The 20,116-nt window shown below is 39.9% G+C and overlaps 1 protein-coding gene across 1 annotated transcript; it reads left to right on the top strand.

Annotated features, from left to right (window-relative positions):
• Window positions 1–3,185: 3,185 nt before the first annotated feature.
• Window positions 3,186–18,724, top strand: ADH7 (alcohol dehydrogenase 7 (class IV), mu or sigma polypeptide). The gene is given in 12 exon segments (XM_043438865.1): window positions 3,186–3,233; window positions 6,221–6,325; window positions 7,793–7,834; window positions 7,836–7,932; window positions 8,557–8,644; window positions 8,714–8,951; window positions 13,012–13,159; window positions 13,162–13,268; window positions 14,062–14,074; window positions 14,077–14,196; window positions 17,157–17,295; window positions 18,700–18,724. Coding segments are annotated over 12 exon segments (1,140 nt in total). The 5' UTR covers window positions 3,186–3,215.
• Window positions 18,725–20,116: the final 1,392 nt, after the last annotated feature.

Here is a 20,116-nt window from a genome sequence, read left to right as displayed (position 1 = left end):
GGGTTGGCGGCATGCACTTATGTGAAGCCGGACGGAATTAAATGACTACTATTCGAATGAGCAGCCGTGCAAGACAGAATCACACCAGGGATTCCTGACCTCTTTAAATGGAAATTCTCATCAACCAGCACACTGGGCTGGCGAACTGAGCACAATGGAGATGTGCTGGAATGATCTGAAGCCCTGGCATCATTACGAAATATCTTCTCAGGATTCTTTCCCTGCTCAGGTTCTGCAAGCAGAAGAAAATTTTCTGGAACAGCCAAGCATAATCTCACACTGCAGTTCTGAGAGCTGGCCCTGCGTACCTGAAAAAGGATTAGCAAAATCTTCACCTGTCAGGGCAAAGCTGCAGAAACCGCATCTCAACCCCGATTTTCAGCTTCGCCTTATCCTCAACTGGCTTGGCATAGCTCAAAGATTAAAGGATAAGTTTCAGCTTGCAGCTGGTTGTTTGACTTACCACCTGAGTTTGGAGTGTTTGAAAATTTTATCCACAGAGGCCACAGTGAAATTCCACCTTCAGGTTTGGCTTGCGAAGGCAGAACAAAATTCACTGTGGTTCAAGTTCCTAGCAGATTTTTTAACGCCTTGGAATATTCTGATTGTATAATGATTTCTGCTTATTAAGAATGATTCAGCAATAAACAGAGGTCCATTTCCCTGTGCATACAAAGGCCTCTTTCTTACTTTAACTTAAGGGATATCACTTAGAGTAATTTTCATACACTGTGTGTTCCACAGTTTAATGGGCACTTCCACACACAGTACCTCACTTCACCTTCATGACAAGCCCTGAAGTCGGATAATTTCCTGTCACTGGGAAGTTCAGAGCATTTACTGTCTTGTCACAAGCAATTACAAGTCACTGCTAGAGTTGACAGTCAGACCTGGTTCTCCTGACTCCACTATTATGACTCGCCTGCTGTCAGTGTGAGACTAGGTGATCCAACTCCCGACTGAGGTCCATGATGCAGGATGGAGGGGAAGAACCAGGACTCTGAGAGAGGACAACTGACACCCTGAAGCTCACGTGACTCTGCCCACCACGCACACAGACTGCGTGATGATGCCGGTGCACAGGGGTGACCAACTCAGCTGCCTGGGACTGTCCTGGCATTAGCCCTGAGACTCCTGTGTCCTGGGAACACCTTCAGTCCTGGCAAACCAGGATGGTTCGCAAAGAGTTGGACATGACTGAGCAAATTTCACTTGAGGGAGTTTACCAAATGAGGACGTCCGTATTTGTACTGGCACCTTGTATATTGGTACTCTTTTGCCTTGGCTCATAAGTAAACAACTTTTTGTTGTTGACGTAAAACTTTGCCATCTTTGATTTGAAGATTAAGACTCAGAATAGTTGTTTGGTTCACTTAACTCTTAACTCTGTCTGGTAATAACCTGTGAGATATGCTGCATTTCTTCAGTGTTCGCTGCTAAGAAAATGGTGCTCCCAGTCAAGGCTGATTGACTGGTAGTGCTTTTACCTTTTGGATTTAATTTGGCCAGTGAGTTAGCATGACTAATTCTAATTGATAATTTTTTTTTCTCTCATATACTTTCTTCTTCTTCTTCTTATTTTTAAATGTATTAGCAATCTCATTCCTGGGCATATTCTGGACAAAACTATAAGTCAAAAAGATACATGCATCCCTGTATTCACAGCAGCACAATTCACAATAGCCAAGACATGAAAACAACCTAAAGGTATATTGGCAGATGAATGGACAGAGATGTGGCACATATATACAATGGAATGTTACTCAGACATAAAAAAGAGTGAAATAATGACATTTGCAGCAACATGGATTCATCTAGAGATTATCATACTAAGTGAAATAAAAAGAAAGAGAATACCATATCGCTTATATGTGAAACCTTAAACTGGCACAAATGAATCTAACTACAAAACAGACACAGATTCACAGACATGACTGGGACAGAGGTTGGGGCTTGAAGTGGGAGATGGGAGTTAGCAGACGGAAGTACTACATATAGGATGGATAAACAAGGTCCTTCTAATTGATAATTCTGAATTAGGTATATAGATTTTAAGGTGGACCTACAACATTTAATATATTACACTGAGAGAGGTATCTGTGGGCAAAGCTTATGCCAGGTTTTGAAAAGAAAATTTTGCTCATATCTGTTGTCTGTAAGTATATTTCATGATCTGAACAGCTTTTCAGACTTGAAAAACCTGCCCTACTGACTGAGTCCACAAGAGTAAAATCTCCTTTGTGTAAAATAAATTTGCTTGGAGGTGAACGTGCCAGTGCACTTCCAAATAGTGTAAAAAAATAAAATCCATCCTGGGTACTCTCCTGTCAATAGTCAGTAAATCCCAAAGATTCCAGCACCATTGTATTATTTTCAGAAAAAGTCCCTTGACGTAGTTAAACAACTACTTCAGGAGAGTGAAACACTTGCCAAGTAGGCGAAAACCCTTAACATTTTGAGAGCCAGAAAGAGGCTGGACTTCAGTTCCCTTTCTCTCTGCACTGTATGCCTTTGTGTCATGCACAGCCTTTACAACTGTATGAGACAGTCCATAATCTGTTCACATGCAGAGCTAGCAAATTTTACATATCTTTCTATCCCTCAAATATCTAGAAACCATAGTTATCCATACTCATGTTCTATATATCCTTGACTCCTCTTTTCTAATTTTGACCTTCTATTCCAATCTTTCACACTTTCCTGGCCTTGTTTTCATTTATGTTTAATTACATGTTTTCTACAAATTACATCAAGTCTCTGTGTTGTGAAGTGTTAATAGAAAATCAATAAATACATACACACACATCCCTAAAATCAGCTGTGCCTTGCAGAGCAGCTAAAGAAGCACAGAATACATTTTTACTGAGTCATGCTGAGCTGAACTAACCTGATATATTTTTATATCCCCAAATATAAGATGGATAAGAAAGCTTTCAGTCATTTTCCATAGGATTGGCTATCTTGTCTTTGTTAGAGCTCTACTCATGGTTTGATCATTACAGGTTACCATGTTTCTTTTCAAAACTTGACTGCAAAGGGTGAGGCTTTTGGCTCATTGAAAGTCTTGAAGGCATGAGCCATATCAACTCAAGGCATAACTTTTGAGCCAGACTATTTATCTGAGGGCACAAGAGGCTGTTATTTACCACAGACTAAGCTAAACAACAGGCAGAAAAAGTCTGTTTACTGAAATACAACACAAAAAGAAAGACAGAATGGGCACCCCTGGGAAAGTAAGCAGAACATTTCTGTATCCTCATGATCTAATAATATGGGTCTGGTTGTTAGAACTTGAATATCTTAACATAATTAAATACTTGGGGATATTTCTTAGGGAATTAAAAGCCTGTTGAGCAAGCATACCCTGGGGGATGAGGGAGAGCAAGGGGTTGGGATTTCAGAAAATGCCAGTAGAAACCCTATATGCAAAACAGGAAAAGAGACACAGATGTACAGAACAGACTTTTAGACTCTGTGGGAGAAGGTGAGGGTGGGATGTTCTGAGAGAATAGCATTGAAACAAGTGTTTGAGACAAGTGCTCAGGGCTGGTGCACTGGGAAGACCCAGAGGGATGGGATGGAGAGGGAGGCAGGAGGGGGGATCGGGATGGGTAACACATGTAAATCCATGGCTGATTCATGTCGATGTATGGCAAAAACCACTACAATATTGTAAAGTAATTAGCCTCCAACTAATAAAAATAAATGGAAAAAAAAAAAAAAGACAGACTAACAGGAAAAAAATAAACAGGATGTATTAACTTGTATATTTCCTTTAGGCATGGAAGAAACTCAGGCATGAGTAAATTCAAGAGAGGTGGCTAGAACTTGAGCTTAAATACTATCTTCAGCTACAGCAAAGGAAGATGGGTGTGGGGGAAGCAAGTTATTGGAAGGTGACCAGGAAAAGTGGGCCAAACAACTGTTTGTTATGCAGATTTAATTCACAGCCTTCTCCATTGATAAGATTCTCTTGTGACTTACAGTCACCCTTCTCTTCCTGGTAGAGGGAGCTAGATGTTTTTACAAATGGTGATTTCCTTTATGAAAATGTAATGTATGCTCTATTTCCAGTGCTTCTCCTATATCTGCTATTTCCCAAAATAGTCCACTCCAAAAATCCTTATGCCAAAGATGAATATCTGGGTTGGCATTCTCTGGTCTTCTACATGTATATATACATATAAGAAGCCCACACCCAGCCCTGCCTCTTCTTCAGGACACGGAGTTAAGTAACTTGGAAACCCATGGTGAAGAAAGAGATGGAAACAGTCTAGTACTTCACCTCCAAAGCCACTTATTTGTAAATCATTTCATTAGTAATGAAGGATGTGGTAGAAATACTCACTTGTTTCTATTACTTCATAGAAAAAATAGATGTGTTTGTACTGAAAAAAAAAAAAAAAACAGGGTAAAACAGCATATGGGAGCTTTTTCAGTAAGAAAAATGGGAAAATGTGATTTCTATTGACATTATTAATAACTGAATTTCAGGATAGCCGGGCAATTGTTCTGGTAAGCAAAATGTTTCCATAAATTGACTTTCAGTGGCACATACTGCTATTTACTACTTCTCAACACACAAAATGTTCATTCTTAGATGCTTCCAGTGTGACTTTTATCTGTCATTCTCAAGCACAAAAACTCCTCCATGCTCCACATATTTCATATTTATAGTTTTACTTTAAATCCCAACTATTAATCCAGCAGGAATTAGTGTGGGATTGTGATGTGAAATTTCTAGCATCAAGACTGGACCACATTGCACTGTGACTCTTTTCATATTGTTCATGGGTCATTACTGCAGACAGTGACTGCAGCCATGAAATTAAAAGATGCTTGCTCCTTAGAAGAAAAGCTATGACAAACCTAGACAGTGTATTAAAAAGTGGAGACATTACTTTGTTGACAGAGGTAGAAAAGATAGAAGGCAGATGGAGAAGAGGACAACAGAGGATGAGGTGGTTGGATGGCATCACTGACTCAATGGACATGAGTTTGAGCAAGCTCCAGGAGATGGTGAAGTACAGGAAAGCCTGGTGCGCTGCAGTCCATGGGGTCAGAAAGGGTCAGACATGGCTGAGTGACTGAATAACAACAACAAAGAGGACAGGAATAAAACAATAGAGTCAGCAACACTGTGACCCATGACATTTGCCTCAGAGAGGCTGAGGGTGAATGTTAAAATCACTGATGGCTTTCAGCGTCCCATCTGTTTCCAGCATATCATTTCTCAAAGTCTGTTGTAAAAAAGCCATGTAACTATCCATCTGAAGCAGATCTTAGAAATGGTGTATTAGTTGACAAGTAAGATGAAAGATAACTGATAACTCATTTGGCATCTGAAGAAATGAATTAAAATATTTTATAGGATTCCTAAACAGATTTGAGGATGGAAAATCAAGAAAACAATTTCTCTCTCTCCCCTTCTCTGATGTCAATAATGTCAGCAAAATTCTTTAATTAAATAACTACCCAAACCAGCTGGACAGCTGAAGGCTCTTCACTGAGATGCTCCACTCTTTAATTTCCACTTCTGTGAGGGGAGGAGTCTGGTGGGCTGCTGTCCATGGTGTCGCACAGAGTCGGACACGACTGAAGCAACTCAGCAGCAGCAGAGATGAGAAGCCTTACCTCACCTATCTAGACCCATGAGATGCAAGAACTGGACTGGGTACAAAAAAGGATTAGGAGATGCAAAGAGACAGTCATTCAGGAATTCGCAATCTATACACATCATGATGTTCATGGTTCCCTTCCTCTCTAAAGAAGCTAATTTTCTAATATCCTCACCATTGCCACATGATTATACAGCTATTAAATACTGGCTTAGATTCTTGAAGATATATATCAACAACATTTTCTGTTTTATAAATCTGCTCTTGTGAATAAGTGATACACAGGTGACATTTTGTTACTTTGAAATGGTAGTAAAAGAACCTAGTTTAGTAAAATATTATGTGAGCACAGGCAGAGAAAAAGCAAAGGGCCAGAAAGGGTGTACCTCAGAATTTGGTCCAGCCCTGCTTCCCACATGTTCTGTCACCAAGGATCCAGGTGTTAGTGTCTCTGGCCTCCACTCCTCATATATCAAACACAGGTGTACATAAGATGATCTCTAAGGATTACAAAGTGATCTGTCCAGATTTGTATTGTTCGGAGAGTCTGTAACTGTAAAGACAAAGTTGGAACCTGTTTATAACTCTCACCAGTTTCTTAGGTTATTAAACGTAAAGTGGCTGTGCTATGGGAACAGAGGAAACCCTTTTCCATTGAGGAGATACACCAAAGGCGAAAGAAGTCATATCAAGGTAATCACCTGAGAGTGCATCCGTTCAGCTCAGTCGCTCAGTCGTGTCCGACTCTTTGTGACCCCATGAACCGCAGCACGCCAAGCCTCCCTGTCTATCACCAACTCCCGGAGTTTACTCAAACCCATGTCCATCGAGTCGGTGATGCCATCCAACCATTTCATCCTCTTGTCGTCCCCTTCTCCTCCTGCCCCCAATCCCTCCCAGCATCAGGTATTTTCCAATGAGCCAACTCTTTGCATGAGGTGGCCAAAGTATTGGAGTTTCAGCTTCAGCATCAGTCCTTCCAATGAACACCCAGGACTGATCTCCTTTAGGATGGACTGGTTGGATCTCCTTGCAGTCCAAGGGCCTCTCAAGAGTCTTCTCCAACACCGCAGTTCAAAAGCATCAATTTTTCGGTGCTCAGCTTTCTTCACAGTCCAACTCTCACATCCATACATGACTACTGGAAAAACCATAGCCTTGACTAGACAGACCTTTGTTGGCAAAGTAATGTCTCTGCTTTATAATATGCTATCTAGGTTGGTCATAACTTTCCTTCCAAGGAGTAAGCATCTTTTAATTTCGTGGCTGCAATCACCATCTGCAGTGATTTTGGAGCCCCCAAAAATAAAGTCTGCAAGTGCATATAAGCCTAAAATTTTATCACCCCTACTTTGAGTATATCATTACTGTGAGGTTGGATCCTTAAATAAGAAAATGTTTCCCAGTTTTCAGTTATTAACTCTCATTCTGTTTTTTTTTTTAATTTATAAGGCCATAGTAGGTATAAAATTAATGAGTTATTGATTAAAAAACAATTCTACTAATCTGCTCTATATAACTTTTATTTGTTGAATTTTTATTGACACAGTGATAAAAATGGTTAATCATTATGACTAATGACTATTTTAAAAATCTTCTGGGTATCAAATAACATTGAGATTACTTTTCACAAAGAATAAGGAACTCATTTGTGCCTGGAGAAATAACAGCTTCCTGGAACATTCCCCCCACTCCTTTGGACAGAGCCTAACCATTGTTTTGGTCACCAGGTTATTGAATAGTCATTGCTGCCATCTTTCTTTGACCATCTCTTATTATCTGAGCACTGTGGTAGCATACAATTTTGCTCACTTCTCTTCTGCAGACCATTCTCATTCCCTCTATCTTTCATCAAGAGGAAGAACTAACTGTAAAAATCTACTTTTGTGCCTGGTAACAAACTGCATTCTAGTTCCCTCACAGGCGCATCAGTTTACTTCAAAAAGACTGAGATTCAAAATACAGCCAGAGGCAACAGTACTATAAATTCCTTAAAGAGAGAGATTCTGGTTTGATGGTTGATCCTTAGCTCAGAATTTGAGAATCAACACTATTATAGTGGGCAGTCATCCAGCATAAACAATTATAGTCTTTTCAAGAAAGAGATAAATGTCTTCCCAACTGTAAAACAACCCCTTTGCTGGTTGGTGCAGTGTTCTTATCTTTGAACCCAGATGTTGGCAATGGGAATCTGTCAAGCAGATGACCACGTGGTAAAAAGGAGCAATACTGTCTAAGTTTTCAGTGATTGTGGGACATGAAGCCACTGGGGTTGTAGACAGCATTGGAGAAGGAGTCACTACCATGAAAACAGGTGTGCAAATGTCGAGCCACAAGTCTGAGATAAGTAGGGTTATCTATCCTATCAAAGGAAATAGTGCAACTAGGAATTATCAGAGGAGCCTTAATGAATTTAGGAGGATAAAAGAACACAAGGAAAATGGATTGTATAGAGTGAAATTTAATTTGGCAAAGTCTCAACCTTTAGCAAACAAATTTGATGTGCTTATAAACTTTAGAATACAGGCATACATTGTTTTATTAAACTGTGCTTTATTATGCTTCTAAGAAGATGCATTTTTTTTTTTTTTCTACAAATTGAAAGTTTGAGGCAACCCTGCCTCAAGCAAGTCTATCAGTGCCATTTTTCCAATAGCAAAATTTTTAACTAAGATATATACACTGCTATTTTACACAATGCTATGGCATACTTAAAAGACTACAGGGTAGATAAGCATGATTTTTTTTATGCACTGGAAAAACCAAAAAATTTGTGTGACTCACTTTACAACAATGGTCTAGAACTGAACCTGTGATATATCCAAGGCATGCCTCTACTCTTAGGCAATTCTTGCATGTGGCATGGGCTCAATTCACATTCATCTATTTCATCCTTTAATGTTAACAACCAACACATTATATCATGTTTTCCCTCTAGATGACAAAGTCATTCCCCAATTTCTGCCTCAGTGTAGAGAATGCAATGCTTGTCGCTACCCATCTGGCAACCTTTGTATAAGGGCAGAGTAGGTTTCAGTCATTTTTCTCTAATGCCATTTAATTGTTCCTGTGCTAATTTTTGAATTGAATTAAAGTAAGTATTTGACATATCAAACCATTACTGGTCATGGAGTCCTGGCTGATGGCACCACTAGATTTGCGTGCAAGGGCAAGCCAGTCTATCACTTCTTGAGCACCAGTACACTCACTGAGTACACGGTGGTGGGTGAAATTTCCATTGCTAAGATTGATGATGCAGCTCCTCCTGAGAAAGTCTGTTTAACTGGATGTGGATTTTCCACTGGATATGGGGCCACTATTAAGATTGGCAAGGTAAGAAGCAGGGTAGGCTAGTTCTTATTTTATTTTTTAAATGCTTTTTTTTTTTTTTTTTTTTAGGAAAACTGAAGATTTTTTTAAAAAGCAAAACTTTTGAAAGCATCTCATATTCAGGCTGTTTCTACACAATGCCAAATCAACTGGAAGAAAATGAAAAATTCAGATTCAAAATTTTATTTCTGAATAAGAGAAAATAAAATCTCTAGATTTAATTTTGTTTCCTTTGTATTTCCTTCAGTTTCTTTTCTAAAATTTAGACTCACATCTAATATTAATTTTTTTTCACAAAATAAGTATTAAGGCTGGCGTGTTAATTTGCTAGGGCTGTTGTAGCAAACTTCCACAGACTGAGTGGCTTAAACAACAGAAACTTATTGTCTCACATTCTGGAAACTAGGAACCCCAAATCAAAGTGTTGGCAGGACTGGTTTCTTCTAAGAGCTGTGAATGAAAGATCTATTCCAGGTCTCTCTCCTTGGCTGTCTTCTCCCAATGTCTCTTCATATCACCTTGCTTCTATGCCAGTCTTTTTATCCAAATTTCCCCCTTTTATAAGGACATCAATCATACTGGATTAGAACCCATCTAATTACCTTATTTTTAAGTTTATTACTTCTGAAAAAAACCCTATATCCAAATGAGATCACATTCTGAGGTACTGAGAGTTGAGACTTCAACATATAAGTAGTTATGTGGGGGGAAAAATGCAACCTCTAATGGCTAGCATATAGTATGAAAACATGAAAGCTTAAGAGTGATTATTTGGACTCAACTTATGTCAGAGGAACTGAGGAGCCTCTTGATGAAAGTGAAAGAGGAGAGTGAAAAAGCTGGCTTAAAACTCAGCATTCAAAAAACTAAGATAATGGCATCGAGTCCCATCACTTCATGGCAAATAGATGGGGAGACAATGGAAACAGTGACAGACTTTATTTTCTTGGGCTCCAAAATCACTGCAGTTGGTGACTGCAGCCATGAATCTAAGACACTTGCTTCTTGGAAGAAAAGCTATGACCAAAAAAAAAGAAAGAAAGAAAAGCTATGACCAATGTAGACAGCATATTAAAAAGCAGAGATGTTACTTTGCCTACAAAGGTCCATCTATAGAGTCAAAGCTATGGTTTTTCCAATAGTTATGTATGGATGTGGACCATAAAGAAGGCCTAGTGCTGAAGAATTGATGCTTTTGAACTGTGGTGTTGGAGAAGACTCTTGAGAGTCCCTTGGACTGCAAGGAGATCAAACCAGTTAATTCTAAAGGAAATCAGTCCTGAATCTTCATTAGAAGGACTGACACTGAAGCTGAAGCTCCAGTACTTTGGCCTCCTGATGCGAAGAACTAACTCACTGGAAAAGACCCTGAAGCTGGGAAAGGTTGAAGATAGGAGGAGAAGGGGATGACAGAGGATGAGATGGCTGGATGGCATGACCAACTCAATGAACAGGAGTTTGAGCAGGCTCCAGGAGTTGGTGATGGACAGGGAAGCCTGGCATGCTGCAGTGCATGGGGTCACAAAGAGTCAGACACAACTGAGTGACTGAACTGATTGACTATGTCACTCTTAATGAGTAGAAGAAATGGGTAAAATAACACACAATTCATAAATACTAAAACCATTCCCACAGACAATCCTGTATGTGGTGGTCTCATCCAACTCCGAAGTCTTAAAAATTGTCCATGTGTTAGTTGAGTTGAAATTTCTATCTCCAGTACTCTCTCTGAACCCCAAATTCCTTCATTCAATGCCATACCTGACACCTCCCTTTGAGGATCTCATAGGTTTCTCAAACTGAGTATGTATCAAAAGGAATTCTTAATTTTCTTCCTCCCTGTCACCCAGCCATATTTATGCCCACTCTAATTTTCTTCATCCTATATCTTCCCTCTCCATTACCTTATATATAATCCAGCAGCAAGTCCTGCTAACTTTACCCTCAAGGTATATTTTAAATCTTTCCATTTTCTTCATCTCAATACCATCATCGTGTCTTCACTGGACCCAGTGTCCTCCCTTTTATTGTTTTCATTACTCCTCTTGACCATCCCCAGTAATTCTCCATTTATAAGTCAGAGTAATTTTATAAAACATAAATTGGTCTGCATTACATCTTTGCTAAAAATCCTTCAATAACTTCCATTCTTGGAACAATCTCATCTCATCCACTATGATCCACTCACACTCACCTGTCATGAGATCTGTAAGCCTGCTGAGCTGTCCCTGTCTTGCATGAAAATATTTACATGAGGTATTCTAATTGTCTGGAACACTCATCTACTGAGCCTTTATGTGGCTGCTTCCTTAACATTATTCTCAGTTTAAAGATCACCTGCTGGGAAAAGATACAATACTGGAAGAAACAGAAAAGTGAAAGTGTTAGTCGCTCAGTCATGCCTGACTCTTTGTGACCCCATGGACTGTAGACTGCCAGGCTCCTCTGTCCATGGGATTCTCCTGGCAACAATACTGGATAGCCATTCCTGGGTAGCCATTCCCGTCTCCAGGGACTCTTCCTGAGCCAGAAATTGAACCCAGGTCTCCTGCACTGAAGGCAAATTCTTTAAACTGAGCCACTAGGGAAGAAACAGAAAGACTACCAATTTGGAATTCCATCCTAGTAAAATATAATCTAAAAATTAAGGAGAAATACATGTTTTCTCAAAAAAAAATCACCTGCTTGCTCAAAGAAGTTCTTTATTTCTTTCTATCCACTCCATCTAAGCAGGAATCTCTTTCTGTTATTCAAGGTAACATGATTGCTTCATTAATAGTATGGTCCCAAATTTCAAATTCTCATACCTTTACTTTTCACTAACCACAAGCTCCAGGAAGGTATGGACCAAGTTTCTGTTCACTACACTGCTTAGCAAAGAGCCTGGACATAGTAATGACTCAATAAATAATAATCGGAAAAAAAGAGATGTATGAATGAATAAAGAAAAGGGATGTCCAAATAAAGGAAATATATGTCCAAAGGAAGACTAAAAAGGTGAGGAGTTTGTGGAAAATATACATATGGCTGTTCAAACAGATTTATTCCAAGAAAGAGATGAGAGAAGGGACATTGGATATAGTTTAAATTAGTATTCTACTTTTTTACTGTGCTAGTAAAACTACCAGAGAAACTACGAGAAAAGGCAGAACATGCCCAGTTTAGTTTCTGACCACAAAGAATTCATCAATAAAATTTGTTGTGTGGATGAGTGAATGATGAATGATATTTGAGAGAATAGCCACACGGATTTCAAAGCTCCAAATTCAGGAACTGAACTGAGAGCTTGGGAGGCCACAGCTGAAATTATAGCTCATGGAGAGTGGGTATGGCACCTCTGTACCCACATAAATCCCTGCTTATAAGTTTAGACATTTCAAAACACATGCATAGATATATACAGGTCTTTCTGTTTTCAGGTTTCCTTGCTCCCTGCTGTGTAATAGGATTAAGAGTGTTCTAGCAGGAAGATGACTTTTGTCTAGAATCTTCTTTAATATAGCATGAAGTAAAAGTGTTAGTTGCTCAGTCACATCTGACTCTTTGCAACCCAGGGACTATGTGCTGGTTGCATAGTCCACTGGAATTCTTCAGGCAACAATACTGGAATCAGTAACCATTCCCTTCTCCAAGGGATCTTCCCAGCCCATGGATTGAACCTGGGTTTCCTGCATGACGGGCAGATTCTTTACCATATGAGTCACCAGGGAAGCCCTAATAACACATAGTACAGGGTAAAAACCCCCCAACTGATTTAACTACATTTTCTTCCTGAAGCTATACATGGATCAATAATCTATTTCAACATGGAGATTCAACTTTGATGAAAAATACTCAGTTATGATCACTAAGAACATGCTGGTTAAACCAAATCTAAAACAAATTTGTCATGGGTTTGTGCTGTTTCTGGTTCTGTTTGTGGCACTGTCCTGAGAATGAGTCATTCGGTCCTAACAACTCATCAAAGTGATCTTCTGAATTTCATGTTCTGATACTGGAGATACTTTGCAGGTTCTACCTTTTGACCCTAGGTCTAGCATTTACAGGACTTGTCTCCCCACAGGTCACCCCTGGCTCAATTTGTGTGGTCTTTGGCCTGGGAGGAGTTGGCCTTTCGGTCATCATGGGCTGTAAGTCAGCTGGTGCATCCAGGATCACTGGGGTTGACCTCAACAAACACAAATTTCAAAGGGCCGCTGTAGGAGCCACTGAGTGATCAGCCCCAAGGACTTCACCAAGCCCATCAGTGAAGTGCTATCAGAAGTGACAGGGGACACTATGGGCTACAGTTTTGAAGTTATTGGGCATCCTGAAACTATGGTAAGAGCCACGATAAGGGGAGACACATAGTACACAAGCTACCTTGATTGCACGAAGGTAGACTCATTTTCCATAGCTTTACTGATAGTAACTACCTATTAGGCAAAATACCTGGTAATCGTGAAGCAGTTGCACCTAAAGCCACACACAAACTTATGTGTAGGTCTGCCTGAGAAGTATCACATCATACCACCCTCATGTGACCAGGCTGCGAGGGAGTCAACCATCAGGGCAAAGTGTTCAAGTGTTAATCTGCTTTGTATATATGGCACTTTCTTTTCTTTTTTTTTTTGCAACAATGATTACATCTCTTGAACTTTAATAAGCCAAATAGCCTAAAGTGACTCTCTGGGGAGAGAGCAGGAGAACAGGGCATGGGTGGAGGGGCTATTCCAAATTTGGCAGTCTTTCCTCAAAACCATGATGTAGCCAATTTCTCACACTATACCTGAGCTTCGATTTCTCTTATCTGAATTCTCTCAAAATAGAAGCCTTCAATTCTCTAAAATATGCCTCCCTTGTGGCAGCCAGTAGCACCAGACTTCTGCTTAGATCTGAGGACAGATCTTCTGGACTAGAAAGCCCCAGTCTGGGTTAGGGTAAGAAAGAACTGCAGTATGGGACACAGTCACTTCTGCTCCCAACTGAGCAGTAGATTAAATTCGCTCTAATACTTTTGGTACCTTAGGAATAAGTAGTCTTTACCACTGTTGTCATTCCCCTTCCCTGGCGTCACTTAGAATCTGAGTCTGTAACATGAAATGAGAAACATTCTCTTTCATTCTAAACTTAGATTGATGCCTTAGCATCTGCAACATGAACTATGTGGTCAAGGTGGAGGTAGGGGCTCCTCCATCAGCCAAGATGCTCACTTGCAACCCAATGCTGCTCTTCACTGGATGCATGTGGAAGGGATGCATTTTTGAAGGTAAGACCGCCAAAGCCTCTGGCCTGAGAATGTGGCTTTAACTCTGTGGACAATGAGAGAAGTCTCTTTTTTCATCATATCTTCCCTGAAAAGCCTTTCTTCCAAGAATGGATATGAAGTGATCTAAAATGAAACTGTGGCCATGATGGTACAAAAGATAATCCCCCTACCCTGACTTACTGCTAGTATTGGTGGGCATATTTTTAATATTAGCATCTGCAACTCAAGTTCTCCAAAGGCCCGAATGAGAGGCTCCAGCACTCTCTATTGGGATGATTTTATGGAACAGAAATTTCTAATTTAACCTATTATTTTCAACATACATGAGAATGTGTATGAAAAATAGAATTTATTTGATTCACTAAATAGCATCAACAGAAAGTTCTGAATCTAAAGCCAAAATAAAAGGGATTGTCCCATTTTATGGGGATGATTGAAATTAACACCAGAAAGACTGACACAGACAACGGTCAACTCGGTCCTGGTCGTAAATGAACTATCAGTAGGATTTGATACAGCTGGTGGCTCCCTCTTTCTCAAACACTCTGTGCACCTCACTTCTAGATATTACTTTGTTGTTGCTGCTGCTGTTCTTCCTGCTCCCTTCCTCCTCCTCTTCTTTCTCCTTTATTCTTCCTCCTCGTCCTTCCTCGCTAGTCACTCCTTCCAGGAGTCTTTGCTGGGTTTTCCACATCCCTAAGATTCTAACTTTGGTGTGTTCTAAGGTTCAGTGCTCAGCCCTCTTCTCCTCTTTATTTACATTTCCTTCCAAGGTGATCTTCTGTGGTCTCAAGACTGTAAATACACTCTACCCACAACACTTAAGTTTATATCTTCAGCCTAGACCTGAAGACATAAAGGTTGCGTACCTGGCATCTCCACTTGGATAGTTGACAGATGTGTGAACTTTACCTGCCCTAAACCACCCCTGCCTCCCAGTCTTCCCATCTCAATAAATGATGACTCCATCATTCCTGTTGATCAGGCCTCAAACCCTGGGTTATGCTCTTTCTCTCATACCATGAGTATTCCAGCAAAGCCTATTGTCTCTACCTCCAAAGTATACCCAGGATTTGATCATTTCTCGCCAGCACCATCACTTGTCTAAGTCAGCATCACCTCTTCCTGCATGATATCAATGACTTAATGGTCTCCCTTGGACTGCAAGGAGATCCAACTGGTCCATCCTAGAGGAGATCAGTCCTGGGTGTTCATTGGAAGGAGTGATGCTGAAACTGAAACTCCAGTACTTTGGCCACTTTATGCAAAGAGTTGACTCATTGGAAAAGACCCTGATGCTGGGAGGGATTGGGGGCAGGAGGAGAAGGGGATGACAGAGGATGAGATGGCTGGATGGCATCACCGACTCAATGGGCATGAGTGTGAGTAAACTCCGGGAGTCAGTGATGGACAGGGAGGCCTGGCGTGCTGTGATTCATGGGGTCGCAGAGAGTCAGAGACGACTGAGCGACTGAACTGAACTGAACTGAAATGGTCTCCCTGCTTTTGCCCTTTGTCTCCTAGAGTATTCCCTACAGAGCAGCCAGAGACTGAGACTTTTAAAAGGGAAATCCGATCAGGTCACACTTCTCCCAAACACCTCTAACATCTTCCTTTCTCACTCAGAGTAAAATCTCAAAACACGTGATGGCCAAAAGGCCCCTTGTGATCCGGCCCTCCAAGCCCAGCCACTACTACTGCTCTTCTCTATTCTCGACACACCAGCCTCCTCACTGCTCTCATCGGCCAACACTTCACCTCAACGCCTTTATAATTACTCTGCCTTCTCCCCGAACTACTTTACCCCAAGATTTCTGGATAGTTCCTGTCCCTTATGTTTTTGTTCAGATGTCACCCTATCAGACTGGCCTTCCCTAAGCTTTAAAAAAAAATCACATTCCCTCCTCACCTCCCTAGCTTCAGCCTCTGCACAACCTACTGCCCCCACTCTGTTTCTCTCCTTCGTTCTTGTCATTGAGGATGTACTCGGCAATATTTGTTTACTGTCAGTCTCCCTGAACTAAAGTGAGATGATTCTTGGGCTTCCTGTTCTTCCTGAGATCAGGGACTGGGCATTTTTTTGCCCCCATCATGTTCCCATCCCTGAAATGGTACCTGGTACTTAAAGTGAAAGTGTTAGTCATGCAGTCATGTCCAACTGTTTGCAACCCCGTGGACTGTAGTCTGCCAGGCTTCTCTGTCCATGGGATTCTCCAGGGAAGAATGCTGGGGTGGGTTTCCATTTTCTTCTCCAGGTTATCTTCCCGACCAAGGGATGAACCCAAGTCTCCTACATTGCAGGTGGATTCTTTACCATCTAAGCCATCGGGGAAGCCACCTGGTACTTAGCATATACTCAAAAGGCATTCAGTGAATATGTGAATTCTACTTCTAAGTCATCAATAATCCATAATATCCCTACATCACACAAATAGTCAAAGTGAGGAAGCTCAACTTATATCTCTTATTGTTTATCAGTTAGTCTTATTTCCTCTAAGGAGCCCTCTCTGAAGAATCTCCTCTGTACCAAACAGCCTCTCATTTTTTGTGTCCCAGGTACTGTGGAAAGAGAAAAGGAGTGTCCTCACACTGACCGTAGTCTCTGTCTCTGGTGACCTTCACAAGCGTTATAGCAGCCAGGTACTGAGTGGGCTCAAGAGAAAATAAGAGAAAAGGAAGTGGAACTGAGAACACTGGAGACAATTCTTCCTGTAAAGCAGTTTTTCTGTAAGAGAAGAGATATGAGGTAGCTAAAAGATGTGGGGACAAGAAAGCTTTTTCATGGGGTTTCTGTCTTTGTTTCTTAAGAAGGGAGAAATGCAGTTCCATTGTGTGCTGCTGAGAAGAGTACCATCCAGGATAAAGGTAACAGTACAAGAGAGAGAGGGAACAAATATAAGATAATAAAATATAAAACTCATTTAGTAAACTCTAAAGAGAGCATGTGTGCTTATTTACAGGCTGGAAAAGCAGAGATCATGTTCCAAAACTGGTGAATGATTTCCTGGAAAATAAATTTGACCTGGACCAATTGATAACACATGATTTACATCTTTAAAAAATCAGTGAAGGATTTGAACTGCTCAACTCAGGACAAAGGTACCTGCTTTTTTATGGTTATCTTGTCTCCTCCCCATAGGCTACCTTTTAAATTTAATATTTATAAATGTATGTTTCCCTCATATTTTATATTATTTTATGTAGCAAGACTGATATAGACTTACAAAAAGAATAAGTCTTCTTCATAGACTTATTGTGTCACTGTCCTATAAAACCAATTTTTAAAACCTCTGTACTTTGGTTTTTTAATACTAGATTGATTTCATCTTAGGTATTTTTATTTCATCACAAACCTGCTCACTTCTTCAAGTATTGCCACAAAATTTCCTTACTTTGTAGTTTTTAAAGTGTTTTTTAAAGTGTGTTTTCTTCTGATCCTTGAAGATTAGGCTTTGTTTGCTTACTTGTTTTTTTAACTTTTGATTCCCTTCAACTATTTCTACCACCCCATAATCCTGCTTATGGCGACCACCAATCTGTTCTCTGTATCTATGAAGTTGTTATTATTTCAGATTTCACATTCCACATACAAGTGAGATCATATAGCTTTTGTCTTTGACTGACTCATTTCACTTAGCATAATGCCCTTGAGGTCCATCCGTTTTGTTGTAAATGGCAAAATTTCATTCTTTTATGACTAAATATTCTATTATACACACACACACACACACACACACACACACACATACACTTTATTCATTCATCCATCCATGGACACAGGTTGTTTCCACATCTTGGCTATTGTAAATAGTGCTGCAGTGAGCATGGGAGTGCTCCCTCTCATTTCCCACAGTTGTTACCTTAAATTCAGTTATCTCTCACTGACCATGTTAACACAGTCATATGATAATAGGTCTCCTGCCTACTATATTTTACCATATTGGCCAGAACTTCACTAAACTGCTAAAACTCAAGTTGCCCCAAAATATCAATGCCTTAGCATGGTTTTGAAAGCCTTTACTATTAGACCACAACCTACTTTTATTTATTAATATATCGAGTCATTTAACAGCACCCACCCTATCACAGGACAGAATTTAGCACCCACCCTATCACAGCCTCTGTGCTAGGCTTTGGGGATAAAGCCCAGGAGTAACACTCAGCTACTTTGCTCCTAGACACCCAGAAGTCTAAGTTCACTGGATAACCCTTCCTGTGCACATCTTCATAGCCTTATTCATCCTTTTCCTTTGGAATTTCCCTTCAGGAAATCCCTTTCCTCTTGTCAGCTTTTGCAATTGTACTGATAAGAGTCAGCTCAGATACTCATATCAGAGACCCATAGAGAGAAAATGAATGGTGGCGACCTCAGGCCTGGAAGGATTACCAATAGCAGAATTGACCTGAAGTTTCCTAAATCAGGCAGGAAGGACAATTGCATAAAATGTTTTTGTTTGGAAGGTATGGAAACAAATCACTAAAAGCTGTCATTTTACATTTCAGCATTCAAACTGTCTTGACATTTTGAGGTTCTAGGTGACGGAAGGTCTGTGTTGTGTGATGGTGACCTGGACCTTCCCTTTTTACACTTTCTCTGCTCTGACCATGGATCTGTTTCATAAATACAAGCAGAAGCACAAGATTGAAGATATATATATGAAGATATATAGTCTTCATGAAATAAACATTCAGTGTCTTATGAGCACCTGGGAATTAGCAGGGTGCTTGGGTCAACAATATTAAAATTTTTAACTTACATGTTCTAAAGCCAAAATTATATATTTTGAGATTGTATATATGTACATATATAACATACATATATGTACATACATAATATATATTAAGTACATATACATATACTTGGATTTTGATGTTAGAATAAACATTTTTTTAAAAGAATTTTACCCAGCAGATTTAGCCATAAAGATATGACACATGTATTTCCTACACTAATATTAATTTTACGGATGTCTTTAACACATTGTAACCATTCTTTTTGGATTCAAATGTAAATATTTTTAAAAAGCACTTGTTACAAAAAATGTTGAATTAGTTTTTGAAAACCGCTCATTGTAAGTTACTTGATTAGGAAAGAAATAGTGAAAGGGAGGATACAAGGGAGAAGCACATTTTAAGTGATTAACTTAAGGAATCATTTTATAACTAGATGAAATTGAAAAGCAGAGTATAAGAGATTTGTCAGCATACATGAATATTTCAGGAAAATATGTCTTTTTATAATACTATTTCCAAATTGGGAAAGGAGTATGTCAAGGCTGTATATTGTCACCCTGCTTATTTAACTTCTATGCAGAGTACATCATGAGAAACACTGGGCTGGAGGAAGCACAAGCTGGAATCAGGATTGCCGGGAGAAATATCAATAACCTCAGATATGCAGATGACACCACCCTTATGGCAGAAAGTGAAGAAGAACTAAAGAGCCTCTTGATGAAAGTAAAAGAGGAGAGTGAAAAAATTGGTTTAAAGCTCAACATTCAGAAAACTAAGATCATGGCATCTGGTCCCATCACTTCATGGCAAATAGATGGGGAAACAGTGGAAACAGTGACAGACTTTATTTTCGGGGGCTCCAAAATCACTGCAGATGGTGACTGCAACCATGAAATTAAAAGACACTTACTCCTTGGAAGGAAAGTTATGACCAATCTAGACAGCTTATTAAAAAGCAGAGACATTACTTTGCCAACAAAGGTCCGTCTAGTCAAAATTATGGTTTTTCCCGTAGTCATGTATGGATGTGAGAGTTGGACTATAAAGAAAGCTGAGCGTCAAAGAATTGGTGCTTTTGAACTATGGTGTTGGAGAAAACTCTTGAGGGTCCCTTGGACTGCAAGGAGATCCAACCAGTCCATCCTCAAGGAAATCACTCCTGAATATTCATTGGAAGGACTGATGC

The sequence above is a fragment of the Cervus canadensis genome, chromosome 19 (assembly GCF_019320065.1).
Source record: "Cervus canadensis isolate Bull #8, Minnesota chromosome 19, ASM1932006v1, whole genome shotgun sequence".
NCBI classification, from domain to species: Eukaryota; Metazoa; Chordata; class Mammalia; order Artiodactyla; family Cervidae; genus Cervus; species Cervus canadensis.
Note: the sequence above shows the minus strand (reverse complement) of the source record. Positions and strands in the feature narration are given on the sequence as shown.